Below are 22,437 nucleotides of genomic sequence, written 5' to 3' on the forward strand. Positions count from 1 at the left end.
AGTCAATGAGAGTGCCCTCTGTGGTGCGGCCCCCGCCGGGCCGAGCTCTGGCGGCGTGAGCCACTAGCTCCTCGCCTTCCCCCCCCGGCACTCACAGAGCTCACGCAGTCAGACTGGGTGGAAGAGGAGGGGCCCGTGCGCGCGGCTTGGCCACCCCGGCCTCTGCCAGAGTGGAAGAGGAGAGGGACACGTCTGCGGATTTATGGAGAGGGCTCGGGAGAGAGAGCGGATCATCCACGGCTTTCCGGCACTTTCTGAAGTAAGACTCACAGGAAATAACGCAGCGAGACAACTCCGTTCTGCACCTCAGCGCTGACAGGAATACAGTTCACATCTTACATTTGCAAGACTGAAAGATAAAAATTTCAGTAAAAACATAAATATATACTGACATTTAATGCAACCAAATTCCTCAGTAGTTTTCTTAAGATAGTACTGCTATCTGGTGAAAAACTGTTTAAAAAAAACTATGTGCAGATAATACATCTAATCCTTCTAAATGTTTTGGACATAGACTGAGGTAAAATAGAGAGCATAGCCAGTGGTATTTTAACTGGGGCCCCTGGTTTAAATACAGTTTTTGTGGGAAACTTATTTTTAGAATGCATTAAAACTAAATAGCCTCATATAAGGGAACTCACCTGACAAAACTAATTAGTGTTCTCTGTGCAAACACGTAACTGTCTTTGAGTGAGACCTCACCAGCAGAGGTGTTGAAAACCTGCTTGGTCCCATGGTGAAGCAATTATTTTCAGTTTTGCAAATTCACCTCTCCCCCTCTCTGCAGTGAAGCGCCTGGAAGCCAGAATCACAGGCCCAGCACTAGGCGCCGAAGCAGACACGTTCTGAGGATGCACCTGCCCCCAGCACGCACGTACGCACGCACACACATAAGGCCCGCCAGCACGCACGCCAGCACGCACGCACGCACGCACGCACGCACGCACGCACGCCAGTCCGCACGCACGCACGCCTGCACGTCCGGCCCGTTTCCCCGGCACAAACACTCTTTGTCATGCCTCCGTTAACTGCACTTCTAAAAATACACAGACGTGTAATGTGAACACAAAGGCTTGACGCGATGCATCCGAACACCTCACACTAAAAGAGAAGCAGAGGGAGGAGAGAGCAGGAGAGCATCCACATGGACGTCAGGAACTGTGGTCCTGTCTCCGGGGGACGGCTGGTCTATGGGGGGGGGTGCGGCTGGTCTCCGGGGGACGGCTGGTCTCCAGGGGGGCGGCTGTTCTCCAGGGGGGCGGCTGGTCTCCAGGGGGGCGGCTGTTCTCCGGGGGACAGTTAGTCTCCGGGCACGGCTGGTCTCTGGGGGACAGCTGGTCTCCGGGGGCAGCTGCGGCATGGGGATTTTTTCCTGCTCTTCCAGTGGTGGGCGTGAAGGCGGGTGTGAATGCAGCAGACCTGCTGTGGGGAGGCGCTGAGCCCTGAGGCCACGTCCCCCACACTCGCCACCACCATCACCTCAAGCAGCAAAGCACAAAAACCTTTCCTGCTTGGAATTATGGAAAAAAACAAAAGAGTCGGTGGGCAGGGAAATAAAGGCTGAATCAACCTCATCTAAACCTGCCACAATGGTTTTAATTGACCATTCAACTATTCAATTACACCATATTTCAATAGCACTTATTTCTAATATTTGACCTTCCGTTATAACGGCAGGTATGAAATCCATTATCAGAAATCAATCCTGTCACACCATACCACAGAGTAATGACGACAACCGCTGAGAAGCAGTCAGAAATCACTATAGAAACAGTGCGGTTGGGTGGAAAAGTTCATTTGCGTAGAGCTTAAATGGCCATACTGCACTGTCTTCCACATCCATTTCTGTTCCTTCAGACAAATAAAGGGTGAGTGAGGCTTCCCAGCCTGAGTCTGGATACGCCGGAGAGCTGCTCGCCTCACTGAGCACCGCTGCCTTTAAAACCTCACACATCTGTATAATACATCACAGGGCATGTATTTAAATCTCAGCTTCCAGAGCGCATGTGAGCGCTTGAGTGAAGCCTGTTTGCTCCGTGAAAGGCTGAGGGTCACCGGCCGAACTCTCGACAGCATGGAGCAGTGGAGGTGGAGGGCTGTGGTAGGTGTGGTCCAGTGGAGGTGGAGGTGTGGGGTTGTAGCAGGTGTGGTCCAGTGTAGGTGGAGGTGTGCGGTTGTAGCAGGTGTGGTCCAGTGTAGGTGGAAGTGTGGGGTTGTAGCAGGTGTGGTCCAGTGTAGGTGGAAGTGTGCGGTTGTAGCAGGTGTGGTCCAGTGGAGGTGGAGGTGTGGGGTTGTAGCAGGTGTGGTCCAGTGTAGGTGGAGGTGTGGGGTTGTAGCAGGTGTGGTCCTGTGGAGGTGGAGGTGTGGGGTTGTAGCAGGTGTGGTCCAGTGGAGGTGGAAGTGTGGGGTTGTAGCAGGTGTGGTCCAGTGTAGGTGGAGGTGTGGGGTTGTAGCAGGTGTGGTCCAGTGTAGGTGGAGGTGTGGGGTTGTAGCAGGTGTGGTCCAGTGGAGGTGGAGGTGTGGGGTTGTAGCAGGTGTGGTCCAGTGTAGGTGGAGGTGTGGGGTTGTAGCAGGTGTGGTCCAGTGGAGGTGGAGGTGTGGGGTTGTATCAGGTGTGGTCCAGTGTAGGTGGAAGCGTGGGGTTGTAGCAGGTGTGGTCCAGTGTAGGTGGAGGTGTGGGGTTGTAGCAGGTGTGGTCCAGTGTAGGTGGTGGTGTGCGGTTGTAGCAGGTGTGGTCCAGTGTAGGTGGAAGTGTGGGGTTGTAGCAGGTGTGGTCCAGTGTAGGTGGAAGTGTGGGGTTGTAGCAGGTGTGGTCCAGTGTAGGTGGAGGTGTGGGGTTGTAGCAGGTGTGGTCCAGTGGAGGTGGAGGTGTGGGGTTGTATCAGGTGTGGTCCAGTGTAGGTGGAAGCGTGGGGTTGTAGCAGGTGTGGTCCAGTGTAGGTGGAGGTGTGGGGTTGTAGCAGGTGTGGTCCAGTGTAGGTGGTGGTGTGCGGTTGTAGCAGGTGTGGTCCAGTGTAGGTGGAAGTGTGGGGTTGTAGCAGGTGTGGTCCAGTGTAGGTGGAGGTGTGGGGTTGTAGCAGGTGTGGTCCAGTGTAGGTGGAGGTGTGGGGTTGTAGCAGGTGTGGTCCAGTGGAGGTGGAGGTGTGGGGTTGTAGCAGGTGTGGTCCAGTGTAGGTGGAGGTGTGGGGTTGTAGCAGGTGTGGTCCAGTGGAGGTGGAGGTGTGGGGTTGTAGCAGGTGTGGTCCAGTGTAGGTGGAGGTGTGGGGTTGTAGCAGGTGTGGTCCAGTGGAGGTGGAGGTGTGGGGTTGTAGCAGGTGTGGTCCAGTGTAGGTGGAGGTGTGGGGTTGTAGCAGGTGTGGTCTAGTGAACATGGACCTCCACCTCCCTCCCTACACACTCACACATGTACTCAGTCATACACACACTCACACAGACACACACTCACACACACCTCTGCAGGATAATGTAGACTATACCCCCGAAGCTGTCGGAGCTTGCAGTGCTGTGACAGTCTCAGGCAGCCAGCACTAAGAGGCCATTACTGGTGGCACTCCGACAAACCAAAATATGGCTTGCAAGCTTTCAAAGGTAGCGCTACATCTGCACAGACCTGGAGAGCGAGCTCGTAACGTGAGTCCAAGCAGCCTAGCTATTAGACACCAGAACCTCTCCCAGTGCAGAAGCAGTTCCTGGGGAGTCTGCATGATGTCTCCAGAGTTTCTTTTACAAAACACACCAACGTTTGGACTATTAAAATACCGTCGTGTCGACACGCGGCTCAGAGAGAACCCAGAGAAGCCCCAACTGTCGTGAAAGCACTTAGCCAACATTAAGTCAATCTTCTTGTTAAGCTGAACATGGATGAATATTAATTGCTGTCTTTGCATTCAGTGGCAGCTCTCCGTGTTCACTGACACCCAATTAGTCAAAGTCAAGGCTCAGGTTAGCTTGGTCAGGCAAGTTTTCAAACGCCTTACTCTGCATGGAGTTGCCTACCCGCTCCTCCCTGTCACGCCTCAGTTCAGGAAGGCCCTTTCTCCCACTTGTTTTGACTTGGGGTTGAGCAACATGTAGTTGAACATAAAGAGAAAACCACAGTAGCACTAATTAGAGTGAAAATTGGCCTCTGAATGAAAGTGCATTGCAGTAGAAAAAGGACATTGTTAAAAATGTTAGCAGATGAGAGCGTGTAATTGGGGAGCATGGCTGATGGGATGATGACACAGGTAACGCACTGGCCGGTACGATTCTTTAAAGTGCGGCCTATCAGGAATTAGTCAACGGAGGCACTGAAACTGTGGCCAGGGTGAGATAAGCAATGGGCCCTTGGCGGAGTGCGTTTCTGCGTGTTTGTGAGGCGCTCCACGCTCTGGTCTCAGCCCCTCGTCCTGAAATAAGCACAAGGACGCTCACCGTAATGCGTGCTGTGTAGGTCAGCTTCCTACGAGCAAGGGTCACACACCAACGTTTACTGACCAGCTCTGGACGGAAGCCAAGGAGCTTCTCTCAACCCTGAGGACTACGTTTGTGTGTTTAATGCACTGTGAAGAAACACACTGCTGGGATAGGGGTGAAAACAGTGCCTCACTAACGTAATAAAGCATGTATGCCCTTCGTAATCAGATCATCCCGCTGTACAGTACGTGCAAATTGCATCAGAAAGTGTGGACCAGTAGGTAGTGCATGATTCAGTGTATATATTTTCTACAGTGCAAACTCTGTAAAGCAGAGAATGCGTTTTCCACAAGGGGGGAAAAAAGTCTAGCAGTTTGTTTGGCTCGTAGGTGTGTTTGTGTGCTTGCTGCCTACCCAAACACCTGAGAGTGTTTGATAGCTTAGCAACACAGCCAAATATTCAGTCAGGCATGACAAGCGAAGACCAGGTGCACACGGCAGCAGCTGCACACATGCTGGGTAATGAGGGGTGTTCTCTCCTTGGCCACCACCTGGGATTGGCTAGCTACATGTCACATGACCACTGGGTTTGTCACAGCACCATAATGGGAAGTGTCCTGTGATATCACCACAAATGGAGATTTGTTAATTTAAATTTTTTTAGAAATTATACATATCCATCTTTTACATAAAATAATCTGACATAGGTATAGAAAGTGTGTGTGTGTGTGTGTGTGTGTGTGTGTGTGTGTGTGTGTGTGTGTGTGTGTGTGTGTGTGTGTGTGTGTGTGTGTGTGTGTGTATGCCTTTGTGCTAGGCAAGCCCAAAAATTTGGACGTCTTGAATGTAAGCTGTCCTTCGCCGACCTACGCAGTTAGACAGAAGCTAAACAGAAGTTTTATATTAAATGAGAAATTTTGCAAAACAATTGTAGATTTACTATAAAATATTTATATAAACAGAAGTGGCATAACAATACAAGACACATGACAGTGGTCCAACACCATTTTCTTCATCAGGTCTTGACCAGAAAGTACGCTGGCAGGCCCGGTCAGTCGTCTGTCTGTCCGACTGCACGACCTCTCCCTGCTCTGGATCAGCAGAACGGGCTTTTTGGGAAGAGCTAATCTCCCTGCGCCCCCCCCACAACACCACGCCACCACCCCCATGAGGACATGTTGTCATGGCAGCCTGTCACTTTGAGCAATGGCTTGTCATTGTCATGTCAATGAACACGGTGATGTGAGGCACAGCTGGAGCGATGCTAAGTGTAAGGCAAAGTGACAGCAATGCTAATCAAGTATCAAAACGGACAAACGCGCCGTCATCGGGCCTCAATATTTGATTAGCTGTGAGGGAGCGTGCGTGTTGCCTCACGCTGCCGTCTCCAGGGTGACCACGCAGAGGTGAGGCGCGTAGCAGACGCACGTGTGCCAAGGACACACGAGAAAGAACAGAGACGCCAACTCGCAGTTTATATGAACCACAGGCTGTGTGTTTAAACACCATTAGGCCTACATGAATGCAGAACAGTCTGGGTTTCTGTGCACACAAATTTGTGTGTGTGTGTGTGTGTGTGTGTGTGTGTGTGTGTGTGTGTGTGTGTGTGTGTGTGTGTGTGTGTGTGTTTTTGCTAAGTAAGCTTTTCTACCACTTGCTCATGAACTCAAGATCTAAGGGAAGTCAGGAAGTCCTTCTGTACCCCAATTATTTCTGTCTTATTCAGGATTTCTCATCCAGCTCACGTGGGCACACGCACCACCCTGTTTCCATTCTCATCCAGCTCACGTTGGCATACGCACCACTCTGCTCCCACTCTCAATCTGCTCACGTGGGCACACGCACCACACCACTCACACTCCAGTCGAGAGATTCAGAGAATTTGGGGAGCAGGTGTGTGGTTACCAAGTTAAATACCAACCAGCTAACCTAAAGAGGAGGAGAAACTACAGGCCAATCTACCTGTCCCCCTCAGACCTCCTCCAGCCCTGATAGGCACGTACTCAGGGGCGCCCCCAGGTGGCAGCTGACACTTAAAGTTCAGCTTTTAGAAAGAACAGGTTTCTGAAATGGAGCATTGTTTGACGCAGCTACCACGGTGCATTATTTAGACGAGGTGGTTGTGAAGAAGAAAACAGCATTAATGAGACACTTAGCTCGCAGGTGATTAAGGTAAAACAAAATATCATGCAATACTCTGAAACCACATACTGATAAATAATTTCTTCCACAGAACCAGAGAACCATATTGAAATAATAAATTCCAAAGAAATCTAAACATATTTGTATTGTGCCTGAAAATTCTCTCGATGCCTCTATCAAACAGTGAGGTAGAGTCACTATAGTTTCTTTCTATCCATTAAAGAACACTCATAGATGGTGGTAAATATTAAAACAGCTGGTTTCTGCATTATTTATACATCTTAACATCTGAGAGAGTGCCCGCCTCCGCAAAGCTGTTTCATTGGTTCCCTGCGAATCAAGCCCAAGTCCCTGCCTGCCGGAGCCCGGTGACTTGGCGGAGCTGTTCATTTTTAATGGTGAGAGGAGAAAAATAGAATTTCTAATGATGTTGATTATTCAGTGGGGTAGACCAACATGTTGCTTTTTTCCCTTGAACAGTGTGAATCTTTGGAGGATAACAGATTGAACCTAAAATATTTTTCGACTACAGCATACCCACACACACAGAGGCGTATCTAAACGAACAAACACACACACACACACACACAGACTCAAACAGCACACAAATGAGTGTTCTCCAAGGATCCCATTCGAGTCTTCCATTAGCTTTGATGCTGATAGCTATTAAGAAGATTTCTTACTTGATGTATGTAATTAATGTGTTCTCTTTGTTCTACCTTCTGTATTTGAGAAGAAAAAACACTAAGAAGTTCACATTCGCACCACAATCAAATCCCCCCCTAGATACACACACGCACGCACGCACGCACACACACACACACACACACACACACACACACACACCCACACACACACACACACACACACACACACACACATTTTAAGGTTTTCCATTCCTTTTATGACTCTGTGACAGTGATCATCTGGCACTCTTCAGGGAGAAGGCGAGCTGAACGCTCTGTCTGCACCGCTACTTTGTCGCGGGAGAGTCGTCCAGGCACTCTGCGTAGGGGCAGGACAGGGAGGGGGCAGATTAATGGGGTACAAACAATGCGGAGGGAAAAAATGAGCAAAGGAAGCAAGTTGTGCACACTTCCTGAGCAATTCTACTTCTAGACAACGGCGTAAATCACAGCGGCCGATGGTGCGTCTGGTGGTATTCTGCGGAGCGTCCCGGGCAGCCACGCCTCCCTGCCTGCCCCGGCCGCGTACACACGGACACCTAAGTGATTCGGCAGTATCCTTCTTCGCCTCATAAAACAGCCCTTGCCGAAGTCATATGCAGGTACAGTATGATTCATTTATGATGGAAGCTACACCCAGGTACTTAGGGCTGGGAAGCAAGACAGCAGGGAAGAGGTTTGTGGGGGGTGAGCCGGACGGGACGGACAGACAGACACTCTGCCAGACAGACAGCCACAGTATACTCCAGACAGCCTTTGCCAAACATTAGCGTTGCATCACCACCAAACATTTAAGGCAAAACAAATTGTTCGTGCCAGACGTGAGCATTCACAAACCGTTATGATGCTGCACAGTTAAAGACTTATTTCCTTATTATCTGCAGACTGTGCACCAAACATCCTTTAGACCACAGACTCATTAAACACAATGAGATGGTGATTCACACCGTTCTGTTACATAGTCTAGTAGTCATGGAAACAACATAAGCTAGTTGCTAATGCTCAAAATTCTGGACTAATGAACACGTTTATTAAAAATTTGTAAACTTTTCTGGCTGAAGTGCTATTATACCACATTAAACAATGAACAACTCAGAATGGTTTGCTTTCGTCTATCTGTTTTGTTCCGTGTTGGATACTGGAACAATATGTAAAGTCTACAATATTTTTACTTTAGTGACAAATAAATGTTCATCACTTTAAGACGACGCACTGCTAAACTCGTCAAACCCCGTCGCTTTTGTAAAGTTCAGCCGACTGTTACACTACATAATCCGCATCAGCGGACGAATATAAACGCAAACTGGATCCAACCAATTCGTATTTGTCAAACTGGATTAGCCTATGTATATCCAACTGATTCGGTTTATTTCAGAGCCGTTTTGCCACCCCGAGTCTAAACTGTGAAGGAGAGCGGGGAAAGGCCGTCTCCTCGCATTATGTGTGTGAGGAGGACGGGGAGTGGAGTCATCTCCACAGCAGCGGGTCACCAGTGCGGCGTGTCACGCCATCGCCCTGGCGGCGGCTAACGCAGAGGGACAGGGCACTGATGTAGCGCCGGTGCTGTAGCGCTAGCACACATGCTACACTGCCGCCCTTCATTGCAGGTCGCCCAGCGTCCACCAGCGCTGATTGACGCTGGCAGGAAGCAGCGCGCTGCAGGCGGACCGTATGGTCGTGCTGGGCTGCTCACCTCAGAGTGCGGATACAGGACAGGCAGCAGGGGAAACGCCACTTTATAGTTAGGAATTTACAACTTTTAAAAATATATATATTTATCTTTATTTACCTCGCAGTGCAGAAATAAACATTGCTGGAATAGTGTTGTTGGAATAGAGATTTTTTTAACTTATGCTTTGATGTAGACCTATAACGAGTGAAACATAATAAACGACACCCTTTTAAATATTAGTGCATTAGTGTACATCACCTGAAAATAATCGACATAGATGATCTATTAACTGAGAATGCTGAAAGGTGTGCTGATACTATGTCACCTCTGGCAATTTGCCACCTGCCACCTTTTAAACAAGAGTGGAAGAGATGTGTGTCAGAAGTCACATGAGAGCGTGTCTTCCTACCACATCACCGATGTTCAGATATGACCCATGTCTATGTCCAGCCCACTCCGGCCATGGAGCTGCAGTATCAGCTGCATCTGATCATATCTGCACTGGGACTCCCTCTAGACCAGTGGGAATACCAACAGCAATTAGTGCTGACAGGGACCCCATGCATATGACATGTGGGTATGAGAACAAAACTCTCTCTCTCTCTCTCTCTCTCTCTCTCTCTCTCTCTATGGCTAAGGTTCTGCTGGAGTGATGCTTCCTCTCATAATAAAGACATCCACGGCTCCCACTCGGGCGGCTCTACTATGCCAGGGAGGGAAATTTACGCCCCAGCCCTGATTTGTTTGCTGTTATTAATGGGTCAGGGAGGAGGGAAGTGTTCTAGCACTCCACAGCAATATCTGACCTCTGCAAGCACATTAAATCAAGGCATTAGGGCCTGTGGTAATAAAGGGGAAATGGAGGTGGAGCGCCCAGCCAGAGCAAACATGGCCCCAGACTCAGCAAAGCGCCCTGCTCCTCACAAACACTGGAGGGAGACTTCATATCTGCTCTTAATCTGTCATCCTGGTGCAGGCCTTAAGACCGGATCAACAGTGGTGGAAGTCTTGTTGGCCCTCAAGCTCAATGCTGGTTCCTCAGGCATCAGGCAATGAACGGGTGCACAATTTCACAAATTCTACCAGTGGCATTATAAAAACGGTGCTCTCCTTAAAAAAAAAAAGACAAACAAGAAAGTGGCTTAGCTTCAAAACGAAGGTTTTGTGAAAGAGAAAGAAAGTCCCATTTGGTGTAATTTACAACGCACGACGGTACGCCGCCTGACTGTGGCTCCTATTACAGCTCTCGTGGCATGGGAGCGCCAGCAATTACATTCATTATCACAACAGGATCGCGCGGCAGCGTTTTTGTAATCGACGGAACATGTGGCGGACTTCACTGCGTCTTTCGTGTGTGCGCAATGTGGCGGGCGGCAGAATAAAAGGAGGCTGTCATGGAGGAAAGGTGTGAATGGGGTCGCAGAGCCGCCCGGCTCGGCGGGGCCCCTCCTTCCTCGGGTGGGCGGCTTCTCCTGGCCTTTCAGAGGCACGTCAGCCGTCTGCCATGCACGGGCCCTTAGCCATCAACATCACCACGTCGCCTTCAAAAAACCTTCAGAGCAAGTTTCAGAAAGAGTTGTGCATGCTGTCCAGACTTCTTCAAAGGGGTCATTTTTGTTCCAAACGGTTATTCGCTCACAATTTGCCATGCGATGAAATGATAATAGCAGTGCCCTTTTCCTGCTAAACAACATACAATAACACAGAATGGCAGGGAGCTGAAACTCGGCTTGTCAATTACTGCCTGGCATTCAGCCCTGCATAGAAAACTTGTCAAAAAGCCCCAGGAACCACGACTAAGTAACTCCAGCTGCATTTTTTTTTTACCTTCAGATTAGCATCAGAGTTTCTGAAGAGCTCTGCCTCACCACAACACTGCTAACTGCAACACTTTATTCTCTTTCCACAAACTGCTTTCCGGCCACAGCCAAAATAGCAACATTCACTTTATCAAATTGATTGACAGCGGAATTAATGAAGTCTAGCCGTTGTATAAACTTGGGTTATGACAACACCAAGTGTTAGAAAAGCAGTTTAGCGTGTAGTTTAACATGTAGGTGACAGCTTCAGAAGAGCAAACCTGATACAACACTGCATGTTCAAAATCATCAACTCTATCAGGGACTTGGAGCTGTGTATATCAAACACTTTGCTTAAATGAAAAGTTACCAAGCAACACATCAACATTCTCGATGTCTGGTGATCCTGGAGAGAAGAAGAGAGATGGGGGAGCAGATGTCGTGGAACTTCCACTGCGTCGCGACCGAGAAACGCTTCGCTGCGTAATACGAGAATAGTCGGGTTCTGCAACACCTCAGCCTGAGACAGAAAGACACCACAGCGAACTGTGAACGTAGCACAAAAGATCATTGATTGCGAAGCACCACACACTGTACACACTGCACACACAGTGACACAAGAGTCCCTGCAGCACACCGTCACCCACACGCGCTGCTCACCAACTCACCACTGCGCTGGCGGAGAAGGGAGGAAAAGGTATTCTCACGCCAACCACTTTCCCCACAACAGCTATTACAAAACACAAGCCACGCACAGCATTAACAAGCTCCATGTTCATATAATGAAGCGCTAAACTTATCACTCTGTGAACTGCTATACCTGCGTGTCCTTTGGTTTGCCCTGCTGCTAATACACATTAATTTTAGAACAGGTGTTCTTCTGTAGTCAAGCACTAATGTGCTTGCATAACAACATCATTTCTTATACTGTACAACAAAGTCTTAAATTATTCATGTACCATATATTTAGGTATTTACTGCAGTGTGTGTGTGTGTGTGTGTGTGTGTGTTTGTGTGTGTGTGTGTGTGTGTGTGTAGCATTTACTATTTGATTATGTGTAACCTATGCATTTTGTCCACAGCATGCCTTTACATGTACAATAGGAATCCTTTGTGTAATATATACTTGTACAGTGTATACAGTCTATGGTATCGAGCCATATTTCTATGACATGACTTACAAACAAGCTTTACAGTTTGGTTCAGATGATTTGAGCTTGTTTCAAAACGCATGTTTGTCCAATGGATCAGACAATAATCCCTGTGCTCCTGTGATCCATGTGATCCATATGATCCCTGCGATCCCTGTGATCTCTGTGATCCCTGTGATCTCTGTGATCCCTGTGATCTCTGTCCCCTAAGGGCCTCAGTGTTTGCCTCCAGTCCTTAACAAGCACTCACACCATGAGGAAAATTACAGGATCTTCCTCCATGAGAAGTTGAGTCTAGCGATGTGGCCGTCTAACAGACGACGCCCGGAGACCGTGCACGGCAATACGGCTCTAATAGCCCCCGCCCACGCCACCGTGGCAACGCAAAAGCCCAACAGGGAGGCGTGGCTTCAGGCTTCTACAGCCCCAGGCCATCGCTAGGCAGCGGTCGTTATGGGGCTTCGGCACTCACAGCCAAACCGCATCTCTAGCAGAGTGGCGACCCGTCTGAGCAGCAGGGAAGAGAGAGACATGGCGGAGCTGGACTGAGAGAGTAGCGTGGAGGAACACGCAGCGTCCATTACCAGCGTGGCAAATGAAATGATCTGTTATTAAATACGAGGTAGAACATTCCCTCCTCTGCTACCATTCCCTTCATTAACTAATTACCATGGCACATTAATTTTCCGAGTCCTGAAGCATGTGTTGGATTTACCCGGTGTGTGTGTGTGTGTGTGTGTGTGTGTGTGTGTTTAGTCCAGTAAAAGGCAGTGTGTGTAATACGAGTGGGCGCGGGTGGGGAAGGACGGTGGTGAGGCAGAGCCGGGGCTGCTGGGATTGCTTCATTTACACGCCACAGATTGCATCAGAAACTCCGAGACGTTGCTCTTCTTCCATCCCACCCCGATCTCTCTCTGCCTTGATAATAGGTGACATCATGATAATAGGTGACATCATGATAATAGGTTACATCATGAGAGGAAACCCATACGCACTCACACGTAAGGACAACCGCATCATGCATAACGCCCTAATTAGACACCTTGATGAGGACGCCACGCTCTTGACCACAGCCCCGATATCCGAACAGCCTGCGAACACACACTTTTATTCATCCCTGCATCTTCGCAGTTGGACAGGAACTCTTCTGTGCCCTGTGTGTGCCCCACTGACCTTACACTCGGGCGTGCATGCGTTTGCGAATCAAGAGGCGGTTGTCGTGGAGAGCGTTCCATCCATCCGAAGCTATGTTTACAAAGGTCTCATTTATGCGGCGTTCACAGTCCCGCTGAGCACGGCCCCAGCGTGATGCTGATTAGGAGGCTTGTCAGAAAGAAGCAGGCGATGCCTCCAGTCTCCCACAAACCCGTATTCATTTAGTTCTACCAATTTCCACCACACCCACACCTCAGCCAGAAAATCTGCCATGACGTGAGAGTGAATTTTCCCCTTTAAGAAGAGGGATGGAGAGGGTTAATCTGTCTTTCTCTCCCCGCTGCAATCTTGGGCTTACTGTGGCCACTGTGACCCCCAGGGCAGGCGCAGTAAATTAAATTAAATAAAGCCATTAGTCACAGAACTACTACCGCCTCACCTCTGCACAGTTGCACTTTCATGGTTTGTTGGCCCTTTAAAGGAGCCGGAGGTCTCGGCGTGGCGGCCATGGCTGCAGGGTGACCTTGGGCTGGACGGGACAGCGACCTGTCGCCTCCGTTTATCGCCCGGATCAATTAGAACAACAGCGATGTGCGGCGAAACCCAGTACGCGCCGTCAGGAGCTGCGAGTTAAATATACAATCATTTCAAAATCAATTCATGCTTACGACTCACTCTCTCCTCCCTGGACCTGCAGACAAAGGGCAAAATGAAAGTGGCAGAGGCCGCCGGTGCGGGGCCAGAGCAGGAGCAGGCGGAGGAAGCCACGCCTGCCTTCAGCAGAACACCCTCAGGCTGGGGAGGGAAACACGTCCATGGGCGTGGTGTCTCAGCACTCCTCACGCTGTTATTTCACCCTGTATATTACAGCTGTAAATCACAACCAACCTGCATTTACTTTGCAGAGATAAAAGAGCGGAAATGGTGACTCAGGCAGACGGAGAATTTAAATGAGAATTTGTTTGAGAAAAATGGCACATTTGACAGATTCCAGGATGGTTGGAATTCCCTGATTTGCTGATGTTGTTTTCTGGTCCGTTGCAGCATGTGTAGTAAAAATCTTGTTCACGGATTGTTTATTTGTTTGTTTACTAATTAAAAGGTGATTTCTTCATTTTCAATGATGCTGTTCTTAATCATATTCTGCACCATATTTGGTGAGTGGTGTGCTCATCAGATCTGGGCTCGCTGTACTCCCACAACTCTCAGTTTCAGTGAACAGAACATTTAGATTTTCTTGTTTGTCCATTGCTGAAAAAAAATGTAAAGGAGCAAATTGTGTGCTTGTGTGATCCTGCCTGTGTGATCCCTGTTTGATCCCTGCCCACGATCCCAGTGTGATCCCCGCCAGTGTGATCCTTGTGTGATCCCTGTGATCCCAGCCTGTGATCCCTGCCCATGTGATTCTTGCCTGTGTGATACCTGCCCTTGATCCCTGTGTGATCCATGTGTGATCCCTGTGTGATCCCTGCCCACATGATCCCTGCCCACATGATCCCTGTGTGATCCCTGCCCACATGATCCCTGTGTGATCCCTGCCCATATGATCCCTGCCCATGGACAGAGTGGAGGCGTTCCAACAGGTGCTTGCTGGGACATTGCACAGCGGTACAGAGCACAGTTATTTAAAGGCTGTGGATCTTGGGCACTAGCATATAAGGAAGCTCAGGGAAAGTCTAATTTCACAGATATGCAGGAACGATTCAGGAGCTTCACTGACTAATGTGACCTCATCTCTTAAGCAAGACCTATGGATCACTATGCTAGACGCTGCAGGACGCTGCAGAAGGCCATAACATTCAGTGTGCCATCCCTCTGGGGAGCAACAACACTGCCCTACCAAGTTTCACGCACCAATTATTCAAATTTTCCAGAAGAAATGTTTTGCTATCACAATTAGCATTTAGCATAATGTCAGAATGCATCATCTTTTTCATTGCGTCATCTTATTGCAGATTCCAGAGTGATTGCAGTGATTGCTAATAGTGGAGAACTCAAAGCTTTGTAGATTTTGGCACCAGAAAGTTCAAAATGAATTCAAAGCCTATGAACAAATGGAATATAAATTTTTTTTAATGTGCATTTTGGTGTAAAGACAATGTTGCAATACTATTCTATACTCCCAGTATTTGGTTGCTACGTTGTTCCGCACTGTGCTAAATGTATTCTAGTGTAATACCCCACAGCGACTTGGGGCGAGCAGGAGTATGAATAAATAAACAGCGTAAAGCAATGAGGAACTTCAAAAGCAATGGGACAATCCTAGCAAACAAGCTTACTGGAAGCCAATGAATGTGCACGTCTTTTGTGGTAGTGACTCAGGAGTGTAAACAGGAATGAGCTCACACCTCTGGAGTCTGAGCGTCATAATTGAATTAAGCCATTCACATTCTCCCTACTGGCGTATGCTGTAGGTGTGAGGTGTGTCACACCAATCACAGCCTCTGTGGATCCACAGCCTTGCAGTTTTGGCTTCACGGTCTTTACATGCTTCTGATATATATACGTATATATACGTATATATATATATATATATATATATATATATATATATATATACACTGCTCAAAAAAATAAAGGGAACACTTAAACAACACAATGTAACTCCAAGTCATCCACACTTCGTGTTCAGATAGGAAGCAACACTGATTGTGAATCAATTTCATCTGCTCTTGTGCATGAAACAGACAACAGGTAGAAATGAGAGATTTTCAACTGATTTCAAAGATTTTTATTTTAGTGTTCCCTTAATTTTTTTGAGCAGTAGATATAGTGGCCTATATAGATATATATATATACATACTCATGAAAACTGTCTCTTTCCCCCTTGCTTCCTTCTACTGCATCCTGTCTGTCTAAATCACGCTGTCTACATCTCTTCTGTCCCGAATGTCAAATGCCACAGAGGGAGTCCGGTGTCAGCCCGTGGTGGGAGTTCTGTTCTCGCTGTCCCCAGATCCCCTCGGAGGAGTAGTAAAGCCCCGCTAAAGGAAGTGTCAGGGCAGGCAAAGGAGGCAGATACACGCTGCAAACAGCCTGCCTCTCCTTGGTCTGCCGTCTCTGGCGTGTCAAATGTCCTGCCTGCACCGAGGGAGCTCACGTCAGGAGCTCACGCTCTGGAGCTCACGCTCTGGAGCTCACGCTCGTGTCTGGAGGTGCACTTGCTCATGTTGTTGGGGGGGTTCAGCACAAGGAAGGAAAAAAATGGAACCATGACAAGTATGACCGACATGCTTATTTGTTCCAGAAAAGACTTAGTCAGATAAATTTCAAGATGGCTGCAGAAGTGCCCCCGACACAAAGAGCACCATTGTTCCTCCTGACTGGAGTCACACTGTGACCATTCTTCAGAAAGTAAATAATCTCTAGGAGATGGGAATCCCTTTAAGCCCTTAATGACTTCAGCTTAGACTTTATTTTTGGTTCAGAATAAATCATTTAGCACAGCAGCATCTGTCATTTCCGAGCAATCCATCCATGACAAGAATTAAAATAACCGCTTCTAAACAGCCTTGCTGTTGATGGACACACCCATCCAGGTTCCTTCCAATGGACACAATCCAGCTCAGGACCAAGCTGTGCTGTCCTCGTCCTAAACTAAACGTCAATTCTTTTTTGTTGGGTTTTTTTTTTTTTTGGTCAGGAAATTAAATTGGCAAATTCAGTTCTCGGCTTAAGTGAATTAAACTTGTGGAGCTGAATGATGATGATGACTTTAGAATCTGGGCAGCAGGATGAAGCCCAGTGGGGGAGGGGCAAGATGGATGTTGGGGGTGCTGCATGTGTAGTGAGAAGAAAGCAAGTTGAAGAAAAGCTCACTTGATGTTGCCTAGATTTTTCTTTTCAGCCATCAAGGATACAGAGTCACGACTCCCACTATAATTCTGGTGTCACAAAGGAAATGGACTTAAATGACCCTGCCGGCTGACCCCCCCAATAAGTGGCCAGATATGAACTGACTTTTTATCTTGACTCTGGAGGCCAGAAAAAACCTTTTCCGAGCTTCATGCCACCGTGTGAACGCGTACGCCTTAAGGCGCTCTCAGATGTAATTGGACTGTCAAGACACTGTCTGGGATTGTTTCCTGGGGTCCAAATAAATGTGCACACAATAAGATGCAGATTCCAGGGCATGTCTGGATGCCACCTATACTGGGTCGAGGAAAAGGGCAATTACTTTCTTTATATCCTCCGACTGTGCCTCGGTGCTTGCAGTGGTGAAAGCACCAAGATGAGGCGGTTGTGCATCTCTGTGCCTGCTGTCCTGAAGCGAGAGCCATGATGCCTGGTTCAAAGGCGACAGAGGGAGACAAACCCACGAGGCGTGTGGTGGAGAGCAGCGGAGACGTCACGCTCTCCCGCGCTGGCGAAGCCGCCCAGGCGGGAAGCAGAGAGCTGACAGGTCCACCCTTGTGACAGACACCACAACATGCTGCTCATTAGAAAGTTTGATTCTGCAACTGCGGTTCTGGCACACACGGAGCCAGGGGTGTGCCCTCGCAAGCCTTGGCATGGAGCTTATCGGGGGTGGCCAGACCGGGCCAGACCGGGCCATCCCGCCACGGAGCGGCAATGCGGGGGAGACGCCGCCCGGCCTGGGCTTTGGAAGGGGGACCATCTCTTCTCACCGGCTTCCCCTCCACCTTATTCCCCACCTCACTCCACCCAAACTCACGTGTCTCACGTGACCAGTCAGGAGGGGAGGAGAGTGGAGCAGACTTGTTGAGACGGGGTAAACAAGGGATGAAGTCTGGATTTGGGACCTGGCCGTGCATCACGCCGCAGTGGATCAGCGTCCACCCCCACCCCTCCTGACGTAGGCTGCTGCCCCGGCTGGCCGCAGAGAGGATCAGACAGCCAGGCAGACACGGTCCTCGCTCCCTTCCCAGTCCCAGAGACACGTGGCCCACTGCCACAGTCCACGCGACCAGAACTCTACTCAGACTGAGGTGACCAAGGGAGACATTTTCAGCCTCGGAGATACAGCATTTAGCAAGAAACAAAGTGTCATGGTGGTTAAGGAGATAATGGATTGAGAGCACTTCGTTGTGTGACCTTCACCAGGGTGGAGGACCGGTGTGGGCCATGGAGCCGGCAGTCGCTCCGCCACCAGAGGACGTTTTATCACCAACAAAAGGAAAATAGCCTTGGTGTCCACTGTGCTGGTTTCACCAGCTGCTTCTGAAAGGTTCACGACCCGACACAAAATAACAAAAAAAAATCCCAAAGTGAAACAGTCTTAGGACCTTCAGATCCACGTGGAAATCACTTAATGTTCGTTCAATGCATGACTGGTACCTTAATAGTGATGATAGTCTTGGTCGTAAATGAGTAAACCAATAAAACCCACAAAAACAGGAGGCCTTGGAAAACCACAAAAGTATCATTTTACAGAAAAAAGCAAGACTACCAGACAGTAGAGAAAATGAACTCCAAGCATTTCATTAATTCTGAGCCCCTCTGTAAATGAAGCTTTAATTTGCACTCTTTTGTTCTCTGGCACCTCTTTAAACCTGTGGAGCCCCAGCAGTGCTTCGACTCGCCTAATGATGGCACAGCTATTATCACCTGACGGGGATCGCATTTACCCACTTCATAAAAAGAGGAAGTCCTCCTGAAAGTGGTGAGGTGGTTAACAAGGCATGAGGCTCCTCCCTGACAAACTTGTTAACCATTGTGTCAGGTGGTAAAATAAATGTCACAGAGGTGTAGCATCATGTCTCAAGATGGAGAATGTGAACTAACTCCTCAGGATGCATTTACCTACCAACGGAGGTAAGAAAGACCTTGAACACTTGATATTTCCCAGGTGAAGACAAGACAAGCCGGTGGGCGGGTCCTTCATCCTGGTGCCACGTGAAATGTGTGAGTGTTGTCAACCGTCTATTAAAACGTACGATATTTAACAGGGACGCCCTAATGTAATCAGCGGTTCAAATGTTAAATATGCCAACCCTCCGAGCACAAACTGAATCAGAGCATTTGATGAGATTATTGACTCAGGCTTCAGAACGAACATCAAATGAAACGAGTGCTTGCGGACCAGCCTTCAGTCATCGTATTAAGTGATTATTAGGCTGCTGCCAAAGACAGACAGGAAGATTAAATAAGATTTCTGCCTTATATGCAATGCTACCAGTTTGACTGGAAATGTTGCATATAAGAACACTATGCACAGATCACTCTCCCTGTATTTACACCACACACCGAAGCCAATACTGCCGCTACGTCAAATCCTTATGCATTAAAACCATTACATTCCAATTCATTCCATTTTTTCTTTCTATCACTGAGGGCTGTGGAAGTTTCACTTAGCTTGAGGGACATCTGCATTTGGCTGGTTCAGGGGCCCAAAGAACCACCCTGGAACTCTATAGGTGTTTTTATCAGCCTGCTGTCCTGCTCTGTAATGAGTCTGACATTACAAGCGCGGTGAAACACGGTAACACCTCCCCGGCGGGGCCCCTGGCTGGCCTCTGTTCTACCAGCTGTAGGCGTTCACGCTCCAGGAGCCCGAAGGCCAAAACACGCCGTACGGCATCGCCGACGTCCTCTTTAGCGTCCCAGCTCCTCCACCGCCATATATCACTCTCCACCAGCCTGTCAAAATTAACAGCCTACCAGGCAATTTTGCACTGTGACGTTCTGAAGAAGGAAGGGTGTAGTAGCAACGCTGGACCGTGAGTCAACCCAAACTGGGAGTGGAAGGAAACGCGTAAAGCTGTGTGACTGTGATCAGTGTGGTGCAGGTGATAAAGCCTGAACCAGAGCCAGGAGCAGCGCAGGACGTGGGGGGTGTGGGGAGGCGCACACCTGAGTAAGCACTTCATGATCCAGGCTCTCGGGGGAGCGGGACAGCGCTACACCTGACTCATCCACAGCAGCAGGATGCTGGGAGTCACCATCAGATGGAACCAGGCCACTGCAGTGTTTCTGCTACCCACAGAAACGCCACATATATTACGGTGTGGTTGTGGGGGGAGCAGGCACGGTGTCAGGATGCGAGAAGTTACGCTACAAAGGGAGCAGATTCAATCACATAAATCTGAAGGTGTATAAGCCAAGAAAGTGTAAGATGCGCAGAAGAATCACCACTGGAACGCGAGAGCGTGTAGAGCACTGGAGAGGCTCGGTGATCTCCACTACACCTGACACCGTGGAGCTGCACCTCCAATATACGTTATTTATGTGAGTTTTATGCTGTTCTTTAGTTTGTAATTTGGAAAACAGGAAGCCTATAAATTGGAGGTGTCCAAAAAACAATTCAGAATGTGAAGTGAAGAAGAATAACATCCCTTTCCATGAGCACCTGGTGTATTTTGGCAAAGATTCAAACACTGACCCTCACCCACAGTGCTATTTTTGTTATAATCTAAAACAAATTTGGCTCTCAGTAAGATATCAGAAACAAATGCCACAGGATTTGTGTGTGTTTACAGATTAAGCACAGACAGAAAAGGAGACAGAGAGAGAAAGAGGGAGAAAGACATGCTCTTTTCTAAAAATACAATAATGCCAAATTTATAGGTATTTAATCTGCAGGATAATCTAATAACCATTAAAAGAAAAAAAAATAAGAATGAACAGAGAATAAAGACTGTACTGGAGTAGAGATTTCAGGTTTACTGACTAAATATTTCCAAGCTTCTTAACTGGTAGCAGTCATCATATTTTAATGATTTTTCCCTCTTCACATAAACCAGTAACATCTGATTTCGCCGTAAAGTGGGAGAACATGTGAATGCGCGCACCTGTACCAATCAAGACCCTTCTCGTAGTTCCTGTCGAAGAAGTGAGGCTCGTTGCCAACGGCCCGAACGTCGGGGTGGACCCTCAACGCCTCGAGCAGAGCCCTGGTTCCTCCTTTCTTCACCCCTATTATAATGGCCTGGGGTAATTTTTTCTCCCCATAATCCGAAGTGCAATTCACCACTCTCCTGAGATCGCTGTCCGTGGTACTGAATTCCTGGTGCTGCCTCTCCATGGAAGCCGTGTGTGAGCCCACGACGCCGCTAGTCGTAGCTGGATCAGCTCGGTCCCATTCCGTGGTCCTTTCCTCGACCCCCACATTGTTTTTGTCGGTTGAGATAACAATCGTTTGTTCTGTAGCTGTTCTTTCTATAAACTCCTCATCGAAATAACCTCGGGAAGAGGTGGAATAAAGTTTCGCCCTCAGTGTCACAAAAGTTGTTTCCTCAGTCACCAGCCTCGCCTGATAAACGTAGTTTTCTTGCAGCGGAAACTGTAACGAGTTATAACAGCTCATTAAACTATAGAACAGGTATGTGACAGAGAGGGAAAGGGTGAACATGAATAAGATTTTCCGGGGCACCTTAGAAGTGAAAACCGAAGTGCTGGACCAAAATGCCATCTCTGATAGCAGTGATCCTCTCAGAGCAGTGCTCAGACATGTTTCCCCCCCAAGTCTCGCATGGACACTCAACAACAATAATCTGTCACTATCAGCCCCGCTACCGCTGAAACGGTGAGTAGTTGGACCACTCCAAGCGAGCCTCAATCCGCATGGTTAAAGACAAGAGGAAAATAGATCGTTAAAATTCCAGAAGAATATCGTGTCGCTTTCTTGAGTATCGATTTCTTATTCCAGCGCTGACAGCTTTTGTCACAATTTATCGGACTGAACTTGCAGATTAGAAAGACTGCGGTCTGGCGTCCTTCCAAATGACCAGCCCAGTTTGATGCAGGCAGAGGGCGATGGGCGAAGTCTTGGCATTTTACACAAAAAACGAAAGAACGAAAAGAAAACCGCCAAAGTCCTTGGAGTGATGTGCGAGGCACGTCTTTGATCACTTCGAGATCCTCTCAGCTTTTGAGTGCAATTCTGACATTCCAGTCCTTCCCGTAGCTTCACAGTTTGGGAAAAGGGGGATTAATTACGAAAATGATGAATCTTAATCCAAACGCGCGCGCGATATTCTATTACGGAGCCGTCCTCCCACTGGTAATCCACTAACTTTGAGCGGTAGAAAGTGAACAAGCTCCGCATAAATATTCATTGACTCCTCTCAGTGGCTGAGAGTGTTGCGTGCACTTCGACGCCGGGTGTTGATTGGTTCACGCGGTATGCGCATCAGCAGAGTGAGCTCATCAAACCAGCGGAATCATACTACAGTAAGAGCAGGACGAGTGTACCCAATACACCCACTGGTTTTCACTGTACAATTTGCCCTCCGGAAAGACAAAAAAATGTTATTCCTTCCACCAAACATCCGCAGCATAAAATGATACAATGTGTGATGACAGGTAGAGCACGACAATACAGACCAAAGCAGAGCAATACACTGCACAGCATTTACAACTTTAACTCAGAATAACGCAATTTAAAATATGATATGACACTGTGCATTTTCAGATAAGTCGGTGTTTTCAAATGACCTGCACAATTTTCTCAGGAGTTCATATAGTTGTGGATGCAT

The 22,437-nt window shown here is 48.3% G+C and overlaps 1 protein-coding gene across 1 annotated transcript in view; it reads right to left on the reverse strand.

Moving 5' to 3' along the window:
• The window catches only part of hs3st4 (heparan sulfate (glucosamine) 3-O-sulfotransferase 4), a 65,529-nt gene extending 43,584 nt beyond the window's left edge, over positions 1–21,945 (reverse strand). The window contains exon 1 of the mRNA XM_077009261.1: positions 20,752–21,945. Within this exon, the coding sequence (XP_076865376.1) occupies positions 20,752–21,371 (620 nt within the window). The 5' untranslated portion in view covers positions 21,372–21,945. The remainder of the gene's footprint in view (positions 1–20,751) is intronic.
• Between the last annotated feature and the right edge of the window lie 492 nt (positions 21,946–22,437).

Source organism: Brachyhypopomus gauderio, chromosome 6 (assembly GCF_052324685.1).
Source record: "Brachyhypopomus gauderio isolate BG-103 chromosome 6, BGAUD_0.2, whole genome shotgun sequence".
In the NCBI taxonomy this organism is placed as follows: domain Eukaryota; kingdom Metazoa; phylum Chordata; class Actinopteri; order Gymnotiformes; family Hypopomidae; genus Brachyhypopomus; species Brachyhypopomus gauderio.